The sequence below is a fragment of the Chelonoidis abingdonii genome, chromosome 5, assembly GCF_003597395.2.
Source record: "Chelonoidis abingdonii isolate Lonesome George chromosome 5, CheloAbing_2.0, whole genome shotgun sequence".
Lineage (NCBI taxonomy): Eukaryota > Metazoa > Chordata > Testudines > Testudinidae > Chelonoidis > Chelonoidis abingdonii.
Window position 1 is genome coordinate 69,713,674 of NC_133773.1, and position 18,613 is coordinate 69,732,286.

General features: G+C 40.0%; 1 protein-coding gene across 1 annotated transcript in view; it reads left to right on the plus strand.

Moving 5' to 3' along the window:
- The window catches only part of CPE (carboxypeptidase E), a 93,873-nt gene extending 77,384 nt beyond the window's left edge, over positions 1 to 16,489 (plus strand). Inside the window, exons 5-9 of the mRNA XM_032785268.2 lie at positions 543 to 725; positions 7,729 to 7,868; positions 9,435 to 9,534; positions 11,798 to 11,916; positions 13,713 to 16,489. Coding sequence (XP_032641159.1) covers positions 543 to 725; positions 7,729 to 7,868; positions 9,435 to 9,534; positions 11,798 to 11,916; positions 13,713 to 13,811 — 641 coding nt within the window. The 3' untranslated portion in view covers positions 13,812 to 16,489. The remainder of the gene's footprint in view (positions 1 to 542; positions 726 to 7,728; positions 7,869 to 9,434; positions 9,535 to 11,797; positions 11,917 to 13,712) is intronic.
- The last annotated feature ends 2,124 nt before the right edge of the window (positions 16,490 to 18,613 follow it).

Here is an 18,613-nt window from a genome sequence, read left to right on the forward strand (position 1 = left end):
TCCATAGAGACTGTCCAGTTTGGCCAATGTACATATCTCTAGCTTGCTTGCTAGCATATATATACCTGCCCCTGGAAATTTCCACTACATTCATCTGACGAAGTGGGTATTCACCCACGAAAGCGCATGATCCAAAACGTCTGTTAGTCTATAAGGTACCACAGGATTCTCTGCTGCTTTTACAGATTCAGACTAACATGGCTACCCCTCTGATCCTTAGGGAAAGACTTTTTTTTGTTTCTTTTGTCTATAAAATGCCTAGCACATCTTGGGGGTGTTTAGTACTGTAAAATTAACAATAATAATAATAATATTAATACAGGCACATCAATAATATTAATATTGATATGAATATTTTGAATAGCAATACAGGTAGTATTGAAGTAATAGAATTATTATTAAATATTTTATTTTGCTATATGTGCACTGGGTACTTCACAGAAAAGTAAAAGGCACAGTCCCTGCCCTAATGAGTTCATAATCCAGTAGTCCTAGTCTGTATGACTAACCTGCTAATCCATGTGTCTGACTTTTTATTCTAGGTAGCACTCATGAATACAGCTCCTGCCCTGATGATGCAATTTTTCAAAGCTTAGCTCGGGGCTATTCATCTTTTAACCCAGCCATGTCTGATCCAAACAGACCACCATGTCGTAAGAATGATGACGACAGTAGTTTTGTAGATGGAACAACCAACGGTGGTGCTTGGTACAGTGTTCCTGGAGGTCAGTGCCACTTCATGGTACAGTGCAGATTCAGTTGCTTTTGAGGATGGTCAGTAATTGTGGTTACTTTAAAAATCAGATATTCAGTGACAAATTAATAGAACAAAATTGCTGGTGTAACACAAGCTGAATCTCAGATGGATCCTTAGGGAATATTTTCTTAACTACTGTAGCCGCAAAACTCCCATGAAGCAAATGGGAGGTGAGCATGGAACTCCTTATGTGCTCAGCTCAGAACATACACAAAAAGTGAAAAGGGAATTTGACCAGGCTGCCTGTTCAGATATGTTATCTTTCACCCTACACACCCAGAAGACTCAGAGTGTTTAAGCAATTCAGTTTTCAGACAACTGCAATTAAGCCATTTTCTACAGTCAGAGAGCAATTAAAAATTGTCTTTTTTCACAAAAAGGTATGAAAACTGTTATATCGCCAGGTTTGTAACAGATAATTCAGAGAATAATTGTTAAAAAATAATGGATGTATAAACCATTGAAATGTTGATTTTTATACATGCACAGTAGAAAAATGCCCACTAAACAACAGTTACACTATTGCTTATGGGAGTATGGAGTAATTTATCATGGCGATCTAAGAGAAAAAAAGAAAGATACCTGGGGTAAGGGATGGCAGACTGCTGACTGCTATTCATTGTGGGCACAATCTTGAAATGTGCAGAGTGCCTTCTAGGTGGTGTTTAGGGCCTGATTCTATGCCACTGTAGACAATGGAAGTTTTGCCATCAGTTTCAATGGGAGCCCAATCAGGGCCTTAGATTCCTGCATCCCTTTCTCACTTCTTGCCTCCTCCCTCTCAGTGGATCCTCAGACTCATTCAGAGCTCTCTGCAGGATCCAGTGGAAGTGGCAGGTGTGATGGGCTGGATCACAGAAACCCCCTTGGGGCTGCCAACTGATGTGCCAAGACTACTTCTGCCCCTGCCTTCCCTGCCAGCTTGGGACTCCAGCACCCTGCCTGGTTGTGCCAGACACTTGCTGGCTACAAACACAGACCCAGGTCTGAACCGCATTTTACAAGCTGCAGGCTTAACTGAAAGCAGTTTAAGAAATGTTCCTGTCTCTAACACTTAGATGCCCAACTCCCAATGGGATCCAAACCCCAAATAAATCCATTTTACCCTGTATAAAGCTTATACAGGGTAAACTCATAAATCGTTTGCCCTCTATAACACTGATAGAGAGAGATGCACAGCTGTTTGTCCCTTCCCCCTGGTATTAATACATAGTCTCGGTTAATTAATAAGTAAAAAGTGATTTGTGTTAAATACTTGGAACCACTTAAATCCTACTTCTTGCAATAACAGACAGAAAGTGAATTACCAAGTAAAATAAAACAAAACACGCAAGCCTAAGCCTAATACAGTAAGAAACTGAACACAGATAAAATCTCACCCTCAGGGATGTTCCAATAAGCCTCTCTTACAGACTAGCTTTCTTCTAGTTTGGGTCTAGCAATCACTCACACCCCTGTGGTTACTGTCCTTTGTTCCAGTTTCTTTCAGGTATCCTTTGGGGGTGGAGAGGCTATCTCCTGAGCCAGCTGAAGACAAAATGGAGGGGTCTTCCAATGGCTTAAATAGATTTTCTCTTGTGGGTAGAGACCCCCTCCTCTCTCCTATGCAAAGTCCAGCTCCAAGATGGAGTTTTGGAGTCACATGTCCATGCATGACTCAGAACTTGCCGGTAGCAGCCATGGTTCACACGCTACCTTGAATGTCTTTTGTGGATTGGAGCCTTCCAAGATCCATTGTCCGTTAAGTGTTTCTTGATTGGGCACTTAACTTGCAAATTGCTTTCTAAAGAAGCTTCCCAAATGCCTTACTAAGGTTACTTAAAATCAAACAAGTACACAGCCAATATTCATAACTTTGAATACAAAAATGATACATGCATACAAATAGGATTAATAGATTCAGTAGATCATAACCTTTACAGAAATATGTTATGTGGCATATGTAGCATAAAACATATTCCGGTTATGTCATATATACATTCATAAGCATATTTCCATAAAGTATTATGGGATGCGACGTGGTAGAAGTCGTTGACCCCATTTACTATGTGGGGAAAGGAAATAGTTCCACTTGTAGGCTTCAGGGGCATGAATTAGACTTTAGTTTTAACTCAATTCTTTGCTCCGACAAAACTCCCACTTAAGTCAATGGAAGCTTGAGCTGGTTGGAAATATTCCAGTGAAACTTCTTTGGTCAGAATTTGCCAGTTTATTGAAATATTTGACAGAGAGGGTTCAATTTTGATTAAGTTCCTCTGGAAACCTGCCTAGTTGTCTGCCCAATTGTCTGCCCAGCTCTCTGGCAATTCCAGGGTCTGCAGCTCCAGGGCAGCCCTCCTGCAGGTTCCAAATGATTCCATCCACATTAGACATGCTGGAGCCCAGGACTGTGCAGGACTTTGCAATTGCAGCTCTGGGCTGCTGTGAGCTGGGCGGGGTCCAGGCACCTGAACTTAGAGTAGAGAACATGTCTGTCATACATTCACAATGCCCCCACTGCTGGGTTTAGGAAGCATAGAAGAGGAAGCTGCCTGGTTTGAATGTGGAGGGGACAACAGCTAGATTTTCAGAGGTGGAAAAGCAGATTGGGAGGATCCGCCAGGGAGTGTGAAAACTGGAGACTGGTGGGGTGTGCAGGGAGGAAGGAAAAGGGAACTGTATATGGAGTTGGGGTTGGGGAAGACTGACTGACTTGCTGGTCAGGAATATTAGGACAGGGAACTAGAAACAAGGGAGAGATGGGGCTGCCTGGGTAAGGAGATTGGGAAGGGGACTAGGATCCAAGGGGAAGAGTAGGAATGACTGGGCAAAGAGACTGGAACTGGGAGCCAGGGAAGGACATGGGGGATGAAGATTGGGAACCAGTCGATGGGGGAGACTGAGATTAGATGAAGGATGAAAATAGCAGGCTAGTTAGGAGGAGTCTGGGGTCCCTTACACAAATCTCCTGCATTGCAAATCCTGATTCATTTCCAGTGTATTGAATGAGGAGTGGCCCTATGGAAAAAATGTGTGATCTTGCAATTTAAGACTGTGTCATAATACATACACATCAGGGGGCTGAATTAAATTTACAGAGGGAACCTTAATTCTGGCATTTCCAAAATTTTTGAGTGTTTGACTCTGCCATCTTAATAATGTTCTCTTAAAGTAGTTTTTGTCTGTGTAATATCTATATACAGTGTAATATAGGCAGGAGCAAGAGATAATAGCAAATCATTCCCAAGCATAAGCCTCCTATGGCAGTTATTCACTCATTACAGTTTAATGCTGTAATATGTACAATACAGTACTCCAAGTAGCCCTGCTAGGGCACTTGATCAACTGAGTCTGATCAGATTCTTGTATCAGCATAAAAATAGCATCTCAAAGCAGCTTATCTTGCTCTGTAATTAGTCTATTGTTTAAGTGTCTTTTTATTCTCAGGCATGCTGTAAGTCGTGCCTGGCACTTGGTTAGTTCATTGCTGACATAAATCATGTTTCATGTTGCCTGTTGCTGAATCCAAGCCAAGGACATTTTATTTTGGGTTTTACCATGAGGCAGGTCGGATGCTCATTCTCTGCATATCACCCCCAAAGCTTTAGTTTGTACCATCCTAAGAACAAATGCTCTGATGTACTTTGTCTTCATATACGACCCATGCATATTAATAAAGTATTATACTAGTTCATATATTAACTAGTAACACAGAGGTTCGTGGGAATTGCAGATGCTCAGCCAGCTCTGAGGATTTGGCCCTAACATAATATTTATGTTTTAAAATGGAAGAAAGTTTGTTTTGTCCAGATTCTAAACTCATTTATTCCAACGTAAATCCTGTGAAACTCCCTTAATTATAAGGGAGTGGAATAAAAGAACAAAGGAACATTCAACTCACTTGGTTCCCTAGAAAATACCCACTCTGAATCAGCAATGAGGGATGTGAATCAAAGTTGTAGGTGATAGTCTGAAGTTTGCAAAGCATCAAAAGCCATTCCCAGTAATGACCCATTAATGTACAATAAGACTACTGCATTATAGTAAAAGGTGAAGTCTGTCCCCTATGCACAGGGTCTCCTAATATCCCCTCTCTTCCAAGAGGGTGAGAGGTCATTTCTAGGGACTGGAGTGATACAGGACAGCTGGCATAGGACAGGACATTTCCTCTCCAGAATTTCAGTTACTGTACGCACCATCTCAAAGATCTTTTATTATTCACTTTTTTATTTTTAGGTGTCTCTCTCTCTCTGTGGTGAGTAGGATGGAACGGGGATGGAATGATCAGTCAGCTATGGTGGAAGAGACAATAGGAGGGAATGGTTAAGGGGCAGTTTGTTTAAAAGTGCAACTAGAAAGATGTGTACCTGGGTAAGGCACTTGACTGGAACTGAGGAAACCTTGGTTCAGTTCCTGACTATGCCACAGATATCCTGTGTGACTTTGGGCAAGTCATAGAATATCACGGTTGGAAGGGACCTCAGGAGGTCATCTAGTCCAACACCTTGCTCAAAGCAGGACCAATTCCAACTAAATCACCCCAGTCAGGGTTTTGTCAAGCCAGGCCTTAAAAACCTCTAAGGATGGAGATTCCACCACCTCCCTAGGTAACCCATTTCAGTGCTTCACAACCCTCCTAGTGAAATAGTGTTTCCTAATATCCAGCCTAGACCTCCCCCACTGCAACTTGAGACCATTGCTTCTTGTTCTGTCATCTGCCACTGCAGCCTAGCTCCATCCTCTATGGAACCCCACTTCAAGAGGTTGAAGACTGCTATCAAATCCCCCCTTGCTCTTCTCTTCTGCAGACTAAATAACCCCAGTTCCCTCAGCCTCTCCTTGTAAGTCATTTAGTCTCTGTGTCAATTCCCCATCTGTAAAATAGGGATGACAATACTTTCTTCCACTTTCTCTCTCTCTCTCTCGATCATAAGCTTTCTGGGGCAGGGATTGTCTCTCTCTGTCTGTACTGCACATAACATGAGCAGCTCAAATCTTACTTGGGCCTTTAGGGGCAACCTCAGTACAAATAAAGGAGGACACTTCAGTTGAAAAGTGGCAGATTCAAAACTGTATGAAAGAAAAGGCTTTCACACAACATAAGTCTGTGTAACCCATTAGCACAGCCTAGTAGAGTATGGCAATTCCTATGCGTGTATGAGTTTTGAATTATACGAGTCTATTTGCTCAGATACCTTTGCAATACCTGGACCACAGCTGAGAGCTTCAGGTAAAAAAACAACCAACCTTCCCCCCCCACCCTATTTTTTAAACAATTAAAACAGAGAAATTGCACAGCAGATATTTTCTGTTGTGTCCAAATGGTCTCTAATGTAATCATGGGAAGATAAATTGGATTTTGTAATAAATGAAGGTTTTGCCTAGCTTTTAGAGGCTATAGAAGTAGGCTACAAACAAGTCATGAAATTTGAAAGTTATAGCTTGACACGTAACATGAATTCAAGCACACTGCATGTATTGGACCAGATTCTCTACTGTGCCCACCATGAAGGGGCAGGATGGCATCAGAAAGCTGACTGCAATTCCCTGATTCTGAGGCCAGTTTTGAGATCCCAGTCATGGGAATTTAGAGCAGCCTGGGGACTACCGTAATTGCCCTTTGACAATAATCCATATGGGGATTGCCAAGGTATACTGTACTTCACCCAGGCTTCTTCCTGCCCTACACTGAAAACTATAAGGAGGCGGCATAGGAATCGGCTATACAAATCCTGTGCTTTCTGGGAACTCTTCCACAATGGGTGAATCCTCATCCGGGGAAACATGACTGGCTTCCACGCCTCTTTGTGCTGCCTAAGTGGTGCAGAGGAGGTGGACTGGGTGTCACAGAAACTGGTTCAGTGAATATAATGACTCATTGAGGTCAGGCAGATGAACATATAAATGCATAGCTAATCAAAAATACTACTGTACATTTTTAAATTCTCCTAATTAAAATTGCATTAACAATGTTTTTCATTTATCATTTTCAAGTCTATTTCCCATTTCTTTTACTCTGGTGCTGAGTTTGAAAGAAATGAAAACAAACCAAGAAAAATAAATGCTCTAGCTGATTGGAAATTATGGGCCTCCCTTCCCCATTCTCCCACTCCAGCTGAAAATTTCAGTGAAAATGAAAACATTTCATTTTGGGGATGAGGGTTGTTTGTTTGCAGAAAATCATTGAAAAATTTTTCCATGGAAAGTAGACCCTAAAAATTGTGATGAAAAGCCATTTTTTTTTGCTGAAAAGCAAAATTTTGACCATCCCTAATAAATACCTCTTTCAAAGTATTTATGTGATGTTTTATTTGCCTTGTCATTAGCTGTCATTCACAGGCTTACAGTGCACATAATGGTCAGTTTCTTTTTTCATCTGGAAATAATTGAACTACACCTGGAAATTGTTTTTAGTTCCTAAGAAAGAAAAAAAGGGCTTTCCATGCCAAATGTCCCATAGGAATATGCAGGCCAAATTTGGTACAATCATTGCATGCAGTCATGACTGCCAAGAAATTCAGTGTTTTCTGTGAAATGAGCATTTTTAGTGAACTCCCTCCCCTCCCACCTGAGAACAGTATATTGGGTCTGATTCGCCTCGCTCTCATTCTGGTTTAAACTCCAGTAACTTCAGTGGAATTATGCTAGATCAGTGGTTTTCAACCTATTTACCATTGTGTGCCATGTATAGAGCTCTCTGTTATGTGGGCTGCATACACAAAATATATATACTACCCATATGGCCCAAGGATGTCAAATAGGCCACAGTCATGCTGATTGGGCTGCAAGTTGAGAACCACTGCTTTAGATTTACACCAATGGGAGAGGAGAATCTGACCAATTGTGTTTAATGCAGATTTCTCCTAATTCCCCATAGCATTTCATAAGTCCGTCCTTGCCAACAGTTCCACTTTTCGCACTAGACACTGTCAGTACATCTTACCTCAGAGCCATGCAAACAGTGTCAACATACCTCTCTACTGATATTGCAGGAATGCAGGATTTCAATTACCTCAGCAGCAACTGCTTTGAAATCACAGTGGAGCTCAGCTGTGAAAAATTCCCATCAGAGGAAAGTCTGAAGAGCTACTGGGGGGACAACAAGAACTCACTTGTCAATTATATTGAGCAGGTAAATGGTCAAAATAGAGTTTTCTGTAGAATAATGCAACTAAACAGAAACTGCCAACTATGTTAATCTGATTATATGCTGTAATTATGATTACTCCACACACATCCATGGGGTAAACCCAGAACTAATAGGTTGTTAAAAATTCAAACCCTACTGGATCTAGATCTGATTTTTGGTTGATATGCTATAGTTAACAAGTATATGCTTGTGATTATGATGAGAAAATTAGCTTGTTAATACAGCTGTTGAAGAATGGGACACATTTATTCTTGAATAATTTATTTATGAAAAAAATGCTAAAGTTTGCCAGATCAAATATTTGCAATGAATAAATCATGGAGTTTTGCCTGTTAGTTTTATGTGGGATGAAGAGGCAGTATATTTGCACTACAGAATTTCACCCTTTTGCTACAGGATCCCCCAGTTAACTGTCTAAAAAAAGCTTCAGCTTTACACATGGGTTAATTTTAATTAAAATATGGCCTGATAAGGAATTTTCAGAACTGTAGATACCATGACACCTTAAATTGCCTGCTTCTATTGAACTGTTGGCTAGATCACCAAAGTTCAGTTGCTCTCACCTGGTAGAGGATTTTACTCACCTTCTGGACTTTCCTACATGATACTTACTGGCCAGATTCTCAGCTATGGCTGAGGAGAGTGCAGTGTTACCCAGTAGAGGGTACGTGGCCTTTCTGCTCTCCTGTGCTATGTGCCAGGCTAATCCTTTGTCATAAATTAGAGCTGTCTAAAGGATATTCTTGTCTAAATTATGCCAGCTGCTAATGGGGCCTAAACAACAGCTGAACAACAACAGAGTGTAGAGAAGCCTCAGTTGCATACCCTATCCCCATCTGTACCTGTTGCACCTGGTAGTAGCTCTGCCTGCTAAATGCCCTATACCGGCTGGTGATGCTGGTTTTAGAGCCGCAGTCCAATGGTACTGCAACACAAAATGGCTACATCACACTAGAGGACCCAGGGTACAGTCTCCAAATGAGGACTCATGCTCTACTGACATTAATGTGAGTTTTACCATTAACTACAATAGCAGTGGGATTGGATCTTGTGGGCTCAGTCCTCCAAGGGCTGATTGCCTCATGTAAACAAGCTGGTTTCATTGGGAGTTGAGGCTGCTCACAACTCATCTTAAGTTCTTAACGCCTTGCAGGATCAGACCAAAAATTCTTATATTTGAGAAAACTTAACAGCCTGTGGGAAAGATGTTTATCAGGCTGTCTCCCACACCTTTCACTGAGTGTGAGAATATTCAATAACAAAAGGATTCAAGGGAATGCATACTTCCCTTCATGGTTTGCTGCACATTTGTAATGAATGCTGCACAGCAAAAAACAAATTAGTCATATCAACAGCTGAACTCCGTTGGCTCATCACTTTGTAATATTCCAGTGTGAGGTTTAGAAATTATCCTTGCTGCTTATTTTCAGCATGTAGCTATGGGGTGGATAACATGCAGTCTCAGATATTTTACTGACTAAAACAGCTGCCTTTTCCTTTAGGAAAAAAAGAATAAGTAATTTCCCATGTATCTCTGGCTTTTTTCAGGTACATCGGGGAGTGAAAGGATTTGTTAGAGATCTTCAGGGAAACCCGATTGCAAATGCTACCATTTCTGTGGAGGGAATAAACCATGACATTACATCAGGTGGGTGTCACACCTTAGGTGATTAACTAAGGAGGAGTGCTAGAATGTATTGCTATGCCTCTGTAGTATGCAACCTGGAGATACAGCATCTCCGATCTAATCAGAGATTAGTAGCTAAGTGTGCTCAGGCTGCACCAGTACTTAGATGGGAGATATCCTGGGGTTAGGAAGAAGTTTTCCTGGTGGGCAGGATATTTCATATCTGCCATCTGCAGAATTTCTTGCACCATTCTTTGAAGGTGATGATAGTGGCTGCAGTTGGAGACTGGTTTGGACTAAAATCATTGGTCTGATTCAGTGAGCCAATACTTTTAGTCCTAATCCCACATGCTATATGAAGTATTATTGCTGACTCAGTAGGTGACACCTTTCTCTCTGAGAATATGTCTAGACTGTAATCATGGGATGTAACTGTAGCTCAGACTGACATCTCCAAGCTAGCTGGTGTGGCTTCACTGCTCTGGGATATGAGCTAGCAAGATTAAAACTAGTTTAGATACGTCAATTTGAACTACAGACACACCAGTGACAGTTCCATAGTGACTTGGTGTATGTCCAGACTATGTTCTTGAGCAATGTACTTTTGGAAGTGCTATGTTAAGGATGAAACCTAAAACTCTGCTCCAAATCCCTTGTGATCGTTAAAGATCCCATTGTACTTTTTGCAGGATTAGGAGTGTTAACCCATAATCTCCTTGCCAAATTCCAGTTTGGGTAATTGCTTTCTGCCTAGATAAGCTCCTTGCTGCTTCAGTGAGATAGTGTACTTCTTCATTTCCTGTTCTAAACATGCTGTTTAGTAGTGTTGTACCTTTTCATCTTTGCTGAATCTTACCCCTGAGATAGATTCAGAGATAGTTTCACGTTGACAATGTGTGAAGTGTTACCTATACATTCATTATTTGTCATTTTAAACAGCATTTTTTTGTTGTTGTTGCAAGGTGCTAATTAAATCAATACATTTCCCATATTTTGTGGACTATTGTACGCTACAGTCATTTCCCTGGCACTGAATCCCACTATTCCACTGAATTGTATTTCATGGGATTACCACCCAGTCCGAGTAGCATTTCCCCTTGTGATATGCCCACATATTACAGGCAAAGTGGGCAGCAGTGCCACCAACCAGAAGTGAGCTGCATAGGGATTGAGAGAAGGAAAGAAGCCGGGGTACGGGAAAGAGAGGATTATGTCCTCCAGTTGAAAGGTCAAAGTGCAATATCAAAAGGTTTAGAAATAAAGTGGTCAAATGTCAGGAAATCTCAAAAGTGAATGGTGAACCTTAATTGTGCTCCTTTGTGTATGTTTTAACACACAGTCTTGCTACAGTGCCAGCTAATATAATAGATCATATTTTTTCACAGAATCTGTCTTTTTAAAGAAAAAGTCTGGAGAGCACTTTAGTTTGATGCCTCCTGAAGCTTTCTCAGTAGAACTTTCACCAACTCTGATTATATTGACACTGTCCATTTTATTTATGAACAATTCTATAATATTCCCATCTAGGCATGAAAGTTTTTTTAAAAAAAGTGCTGGTGTAGTTGCAGAATTGCTCAGCAAGCATTTAGGAAAATGGCAGTGAGTTCCCTTCCAAAGGTTCTTCTAAACTCTGTTTAGTATGATGGGATGGAGAATTCTTGTCAAAGTGACTTCTGTAAACTCTGAAGAAGTACTACACTATGAACAATGGCCCAGTGGGCCTCATTATCCACCCACTGGTGTAAAACTGGTGTAATGGAGTAAACGGTTAGTCCTACAGTGCAGCTTTGGGATTGTGCTTTTTTTATTTTTTCCTTCATTGGTTCACTGTAAGGAAAGATTACATAGAATATTCTGGTCCCTCCCTTCACTTATTGGTCAGCCTGATAAAAACGATGCTTCTCTCACCTGGCTATATAATTGCTAGTATTCTAATCTTGATGGATGGGGATTTATTTCCTTAACTCACACACATGTTGATGGGTGGCAAACTATATACATTAAAAAGATACTATATACCTAAAGAGATTCCTTATTACAGGGTGACAGTTCTCAGATTACCTATTTCCACAAGAGCTGTATCAGTAGTGAAGGGTGATTTATATTTGTTGAAAACTACTTTTTATAAATAAAAATTGGCTCTCATCATTGCATAATTGCTTGGATATCAAAATCCAGGTTGGTATTTCTGGGATTATATTGTAATAGCATTTACAACCCATCTTTTTTAGCCTGGGATAATGTGTTTCATTTCTTCAGATTCAATGTTTTTCTTTCTTTTCAGCCAATGATGGTGATTACTGGAGATTGCTTACACCAGGAAACTACAAACTTACAGCCTCAGCACCAGGCTATCTCGCAATAACTAAAAAAGTGGCTGTTCCCTTTAGCCCTGCCATTGGGGTAAGTTCTTCCTCATTGGTTGGTATGTCTTTCCTTATGTAAAAAGAATAGTGAAGTATTGTTATTTATATTATATGTATATTCATATAGTTCATAAAAAACTTAAGTCTAAAGCAAAACTTTAGCTGATTTTCATTCTAACTCTCTATATACTCAAACCTCATCAGTTTAGAAAATGGGTTGGATATCTAGTCAGACTGCACACTCTTTCTTTCTAATGCTTGTTGGCTTCCACCAAACAAGAGCAGTGTTGTTTGAAGGTGTCATTTCTTTTGCAGCTGGTCTTGCCTCCAAGCAGGAAACACGTAGTTGGGTAAAAATTACACACACACACAGATGGACATTGGCATTTTAGTTTAGATTTGATGTTTATTATTAGATTATCTGTTAGGTTCACTCCCTCGGGGGCACCTGGCATTGGACACTGTCAATAGACAGGCTACTGAGCTGGATGGACTTTTGGTCTGACCTAGTGTGGCCATTCTCATGTTCTTTTGGCAACTGAATATTCAGTTAAGGTGAAAATCTCCTTAACCTCTGTGCAGAGGGCAGCACTAGAACACTTACACCACTTAAGTCCTATTTTTGGGTTTATTTGGCCCTTCAGTGGGACTTAAGTAATGTATGGGTGTTGGTTTGACCCCCTGCACAAAGGTAAATTTTCCTCTTAAAAACTAAAGTAAGACAAACCTATGTAACTCTGTAGAAGATGTCTCAGGGAAGATTTTAGATCAGAGCCTCTCTTTAAAATTATTTCTGGTAGGCAGTAAACAGTGAGTCAACCTAATATGACACCATTTATTAGGACATACTACAGCACATTGTAGCAGGGTTGCTGTTTACTGAGTGTCCTCTCATGGCCCGTGGTTTCTTGCTACCAATGCCCCTCCCCCCCTTTTCAGGACCCCTTAATAATTCACAGTTGATAAGTAATTAAAACATTCCCCTCCAGCCTCAACCTCAGTCTAGTCAGCCTCCTATAGGTAGAGATACCCCAGCCCTTCTTCACAGATCTAGCTCCAATTTGAAGTCTTTTAGGCTGTATTTGGCAGGAGCTTTCTCTGGCTTCCCGGGCCCCACATCCTTCCCCTAATCAGGGTGTCTAGTATGAGCTGGGCCCAATACTCTCAGACTTCACCTGGCTAAAATTCAGCCTTCTGGTCTGGTTCTAGCCCCAAACCATTCTCTCACTGTAATAGGAGCCACCATAGCACTCTCAAGGTCTTCCCTACAGAAGCCTGTCACACTCACTGCAGTCTCTACAGTTTTCAAGACTTCATTACTTCCTCCTGCTGCTCTTTTTAGGGCAATCACCTACTCTATCCCAGGTGTCTGCTTTTGTAATCAGCCTTGGCTAGCTCCAGCCCTCAGTGGGTGAATCACCCTATTACATACCTAAATAATGTGTTGTATATGAGAAGGAACTCTGTGGTGGCATAAGGTAGCATATGTGTTGCTCTGCCATGCAGCCAACAACTTACCTGAATTCTGATCTTGGTGTTTTTCTCCCTGTAGTGGTAGGTGGTGGGCAAAGCCACAGTGGTAATTCATATCATTGCATGCTAAAGGAGTTTGGTGCCCAGCTGTCATTGAATTTCAATAAAAGTTGGGCACTTAACTCCTTTAGGCTCTTTTGAAAAACCTAGCCTAAAATGAGGGCACTTCCCCCAATAAATATTTGTTCTCCTATAATTCCTTTCAGTTAATTAATCCAAACATGGACTTCCCTTCCCTGCCCTACATTCCCTGCAGCATGTGTTTAAAAAGTCACCTTTTGGATTGTTTCTCTGACCTAGGTTGATTTTGAGCTGGAGTCATTGTCTGAAAGAAAAGAAGAGGAGAAAGAAGAGTTGATGGAGTGGTGGAAGATGATGTCAGAAACTTTAAATTTCTAAACGAAGTCTTTGAATTTGCAGCTTTTAATCTATTATGTGTTGACTTAGTATAATGTGCTGTGGACAGACCCTATATTTTAGATCTTGTGCAGTTCACAATATTTAACTTTGATTTTTTTCAGTAATCTTTTGATTAGTACCAGAATTACTTAAAAAATGACTAGGCTACAAACTAGACAAATACAAATTATTAATTTTTATTTCATACTGCTATAGAAAATTCACTCCCCTACATATACGATACACAAAAGAGTGAATGTCTCAGCAGCCTAAGTGGAAATACAATCTTCTATGTGTAATTTGCAAGTCCAGAATTTGTAGATTAACTCTGGATTTAAAAATACCCATAATTCTTAGTCAGTTTCAGATATTGTCAGAAATGTCTCGCAATGTATTATGAGCAGAAGATGTTCTCTATTGAGTTATAATGAATGTAGTTGAAAAGGTGTACAATAACAGTTTGGTGTTGTAAGTAATGTTTTACAGGAATTAAAATCCAGTATAAAGTTCTATAAAATTTTGTGGTAGAAGCTATTTAAACAAATAAGAAACAAACGTATAGCTTCATTTTAGTAATGTGGAAGGAACTTGTATAAGCATTTTTACTGAAAACCCAATATTAATAACAGGGGATAATGTAACTTTATCCCTTAATCTGTTACTGATACTCCAAGTTTGGATTTGAGGCTTTTTGGTCACTCACTAGCCAAATTAAAATTCTGAATTGCAAAAGAAGAAACACTGCAAAGTGAGCATTTTGTTAATATTCCTCTTGTGCTTGTGGGGTGTTCCTGTGAAGAAAACGTTCAGTGTTTCAGCTGATATATAACCACTAGATACCCAGTTATGGAAGAACTGACAAAGGTTTCAGTGTGGTTTGGATGAGTAGCCAAAAGTTCCAGTGCTCATCCAAAGCCATCTGACCCTCTTCATTTTACAAAATGGGTTAGAAATCTACTAAGGACAGACATTCCTTTTAGTGCTCAATGGTCTGAGCCAGGCAGTAGCAGTGTTTGAAACTCTTGTTTGTTCTGCCGCTGGTCTTGTCTAAATCTAGGAGAAACACAGGTGGGTAAAAGTGAAATATATATGTATACTAAAATTTTACCAAAATATTTTACAAGGAAAAAATATACATTTTAGTTCTAGAAAAAATTTTGGACCTCTAATTTATCTTTAATTATCTGAACCAGTTTGTTTCATTATTTAGTCCATGAAAAATGAAACTTTCAGGTGTCTAAATGTAAAAAGTATAAACATAGACTACCAGATCCTCAGCTGGTGTAAATTGACATGGTTACATTGAAATCAATGGAACTATGCCACTTTATACCAGCTAGGATCTGACTGAAAGTTTAGAGTGTATTGCTGTGTGTCATTTAATTTAGGATCAGTGTTTGACTTTTTTCCCCAACGAGTAATGGAACAGAAGAAATAGAATATTGTATCATCCTCTCTCAAATAAATCTGTAGTTTTATTAGCCTGCATTTTCAGTCAATGGGGGTTGCAGGATTGAAAATTAGATCATCAGTGCCCAATCTTGCTCCCATTGAAGTCAATATGAATACTACCATTTACTTCATGCGTTCAGGAAGAGGCCTTAACTTGATCTGCTTAAGATTCTAGCTTGACATTCACAGCAAATTGTGTCCTTGCACTTCCTGCATTTCTTAAACAAACATAGCTCTTTAACTTTTAAAATAAAATGCCCAAGATACTGCATATGTTCCAATACTGAACACTAATGAAAATGAATAACCTGATTCCTGTTGAGCCAAAAAATGACTGTGTAACATGTAGATCATTGCTACAGTAAAGCAGTAGATACTGGACTACAAATCCCAAGGGAACTCTTCTAGTAAGAATCATGCTGAAGAACCTTTGTAACAAACACAGAAAAAAAAGACATTGATGCACAGACATTTTGGTTAAAAAAAAAAAAAAAAAAGTAACCTTACCTCCTACCCCAGTGTGTGTAAAAAGTCGAGGAGACACAGACACAAACACCTACTACATAGTAGCTTAAAATGTAGAGACATTAAATACAAACCCACTTGTCTGTATGATTATATGTATGGAACTACTGATCTGGGTTCCGATAAAATGGGCAAAATACAAAAAAAATGGTATGAATTAAAACAAAGGAGTGCTGGCATTTGGCAATGGCTATAAAATTGCTTTCAGCCTGTAAATTCTTGTAATAAGGCAAGTGTACATTTGTGCAAAATACAACATAACAGCATAATGTTAGGCCAGAAGGTGCTGTTATATGGTGCAACGCCTATCATGTAGCCAGTTTTCTGCATAGGGAATTCTGTGGTATAGTGCAGACATTACAAACTGAACCTCATAATGTATTTCTAAGCCTTGCTTGTGCTCCATGCATGCCATTATCTGGTCTATTGTTTTATGCATTTGTAAATGAAATGTAATGTCCCCTAAGCTATCATTGTTTTACTTCAGATGTCTGCTTGCTATTAGTTGTACTGAAACAGGCTGAAGTAATTAAATATTACAGCACCAGAACCACTGCCACTGTTCTTACTGTATGTAAAAATGCTTTAGAACAGTATAATCAGGAGTGTCAATAAATAGTTTATGTAGCTTCTCTAACTGAACTGATCTGTCCTGTAGGATTGTGTATGTTGCAATGGAAGATTAAAAGTGTGTTACGTGATGCAAAGTTCTTTGGTTGAAAAAGGCACATACTCTACTCTTGTACAATAAATAGACGAGTCTGTTTAAAATGTATGAGTACATTCTATGGCCAATTTCCGCCCCCTTTTAGTTTCCTGAATGCTGAAAGGGCCCAGAATGTGTGCCATGTTTCAGGTGTTGATCTTACTGCAGTATTTCTTGGAATCTCTATATTTAGAATGGCAGATACCATGGTTAACAACAATAATGCAGGTGACAAATGTCCAGCTATTAATATGCTCACTATTTCAGTATTGCCAACCCCAGCATTCAAAAATCATGAATTTTAAAAATCATGAGATTTAAAAAAAACAAAAGCTGTTGGGTTCTTTTTCTTTACCTTTTGGTTTCTGAACCTCTAGGATGCACTTGGTTCATGTTTCCAAGCTTTTTCTACACAACCATGTGGGCCAGAAACTTACTTTAAAAAAAAAAAAAAATGAAAAAAACGGAGGCTCTCACGTAATCCTATGCCTCCAGGAGCAAAGGCTCTAAGACAGACACCACAAGATTGCAAGAGTACAGCAGTATTGCCAATATCTTTGCAATAGTGATTAAGGGGCTTGTAGTATAACTGTATTGGGTGGCCTTCAGACACTGATTTCTGCTCAGCCTGTCTCCTTCACTTTGCTCCTCTGAGTCCTAGATATTATATTTCAACATTAATTTTCACAACCAACACACAAGCACCTTTTATTACAGATCTAGATCTACACTGAATTAAATGCAAGACTGAATAATGCACTCTGGATAGTATCGTTATGGCCTTTATATTACATTTTTTATTATCTCAAGGTACCACAGATTGTTATATTGAAGACACGATTGCATGGAAGAAGTCATCCAGGAGAGAAGCTGGCAGTTTTAGGAACTGTGTAGGGGACAGTTGGGGCAGTCAGCATCTGGGAAGGTTATGGGAAACAGTTCAGCATTGTGATATTATCTAGATCAGTGGTTCTCAAAGTTTTATATTGGAGACCCCTTTCACACATCAAGCCTCTGAGTGTGACCCCCTTTATAAATTAAAACACTTCTTTTTATATTTAACACTATTATAAATGCTGGAGGTGAAGTGGGGTTTTGGGGTAGAGGCTGACAGCTCACAACCCCCCATGTAATAACCTCATGACCCCTGGAGGGGTCACAACCCCCAGTTTGAGAAACCCTGAGCTAGATCTTTCTGCTAAATATTCAGCAACAAAATGGTACAAGCAGATTGGAGCCCTAGAATCAGTGCAATCAACATCTTATCTGTACATTTAGGGCTTGATCTAAAGCTGAGAGAAATCAGTAGAAACCCCCTTAATTGGGCTTTGTGTCAGGCTCCTAGTCAGATATCTACATGGTTGTCCCAGACGTGTGGGAAGAAAGACAAAATGGAAGGTTTGTGTGGTTTAATTAGGCTGCAATTTATTAACTTCACTCATCTGGGAACTAATTAGCAAAAACTCATAGTACAGGTCATGATTCCTTCCTTAATCATTTCCACCTGGTGAAGTTTGGTGTTAGTCCCCTACCCCACCACAGCTGGTCCCAGCCAATTGTTGGAACCCTACTATGCTCCCTCATGAGAGGGCTGAGTGTATAAGGCAGGAGGGATTATCTCCTTGCTGTACTAGATATTTGGACCCCCAAATCTGTTCCCCAGGTTCTTTAGGGGACATCTTTCCCCAAGTCCATTTCCATGTCTGATTCATCAAGGAACTGGACACCTGCCACCTACTAGACTTTTATAGGGTAAGCAAAATAAATTGCATGCCTTCTCCTCCCCTGCAACAATTTAACTGCCAAACTTTATAGCAAAGGAAGGCGTGTCTTTGGATTATCACCTCTCCCATTGTCTTGATGGTGGACTCCTATTAATAATTAGTGCTTCACAAGCATTGGCTCATTAACCATGACAATCTCTTTCTTAGGCATGTATTATATGCATTTACAGATGGGGAAATTAAGTCAGAATAGGCAAGGACTTTATTATGTGCTCCTGAGTCTGGGCCCACATTGGGGGCACTGTGGTGGTACACCATCCCAGGGGAAGCTCACTAAGACAATAGGTGAAATACTGATGCCAGTGAAGTCCCTGGCAAAATTCCCATTGACTCTA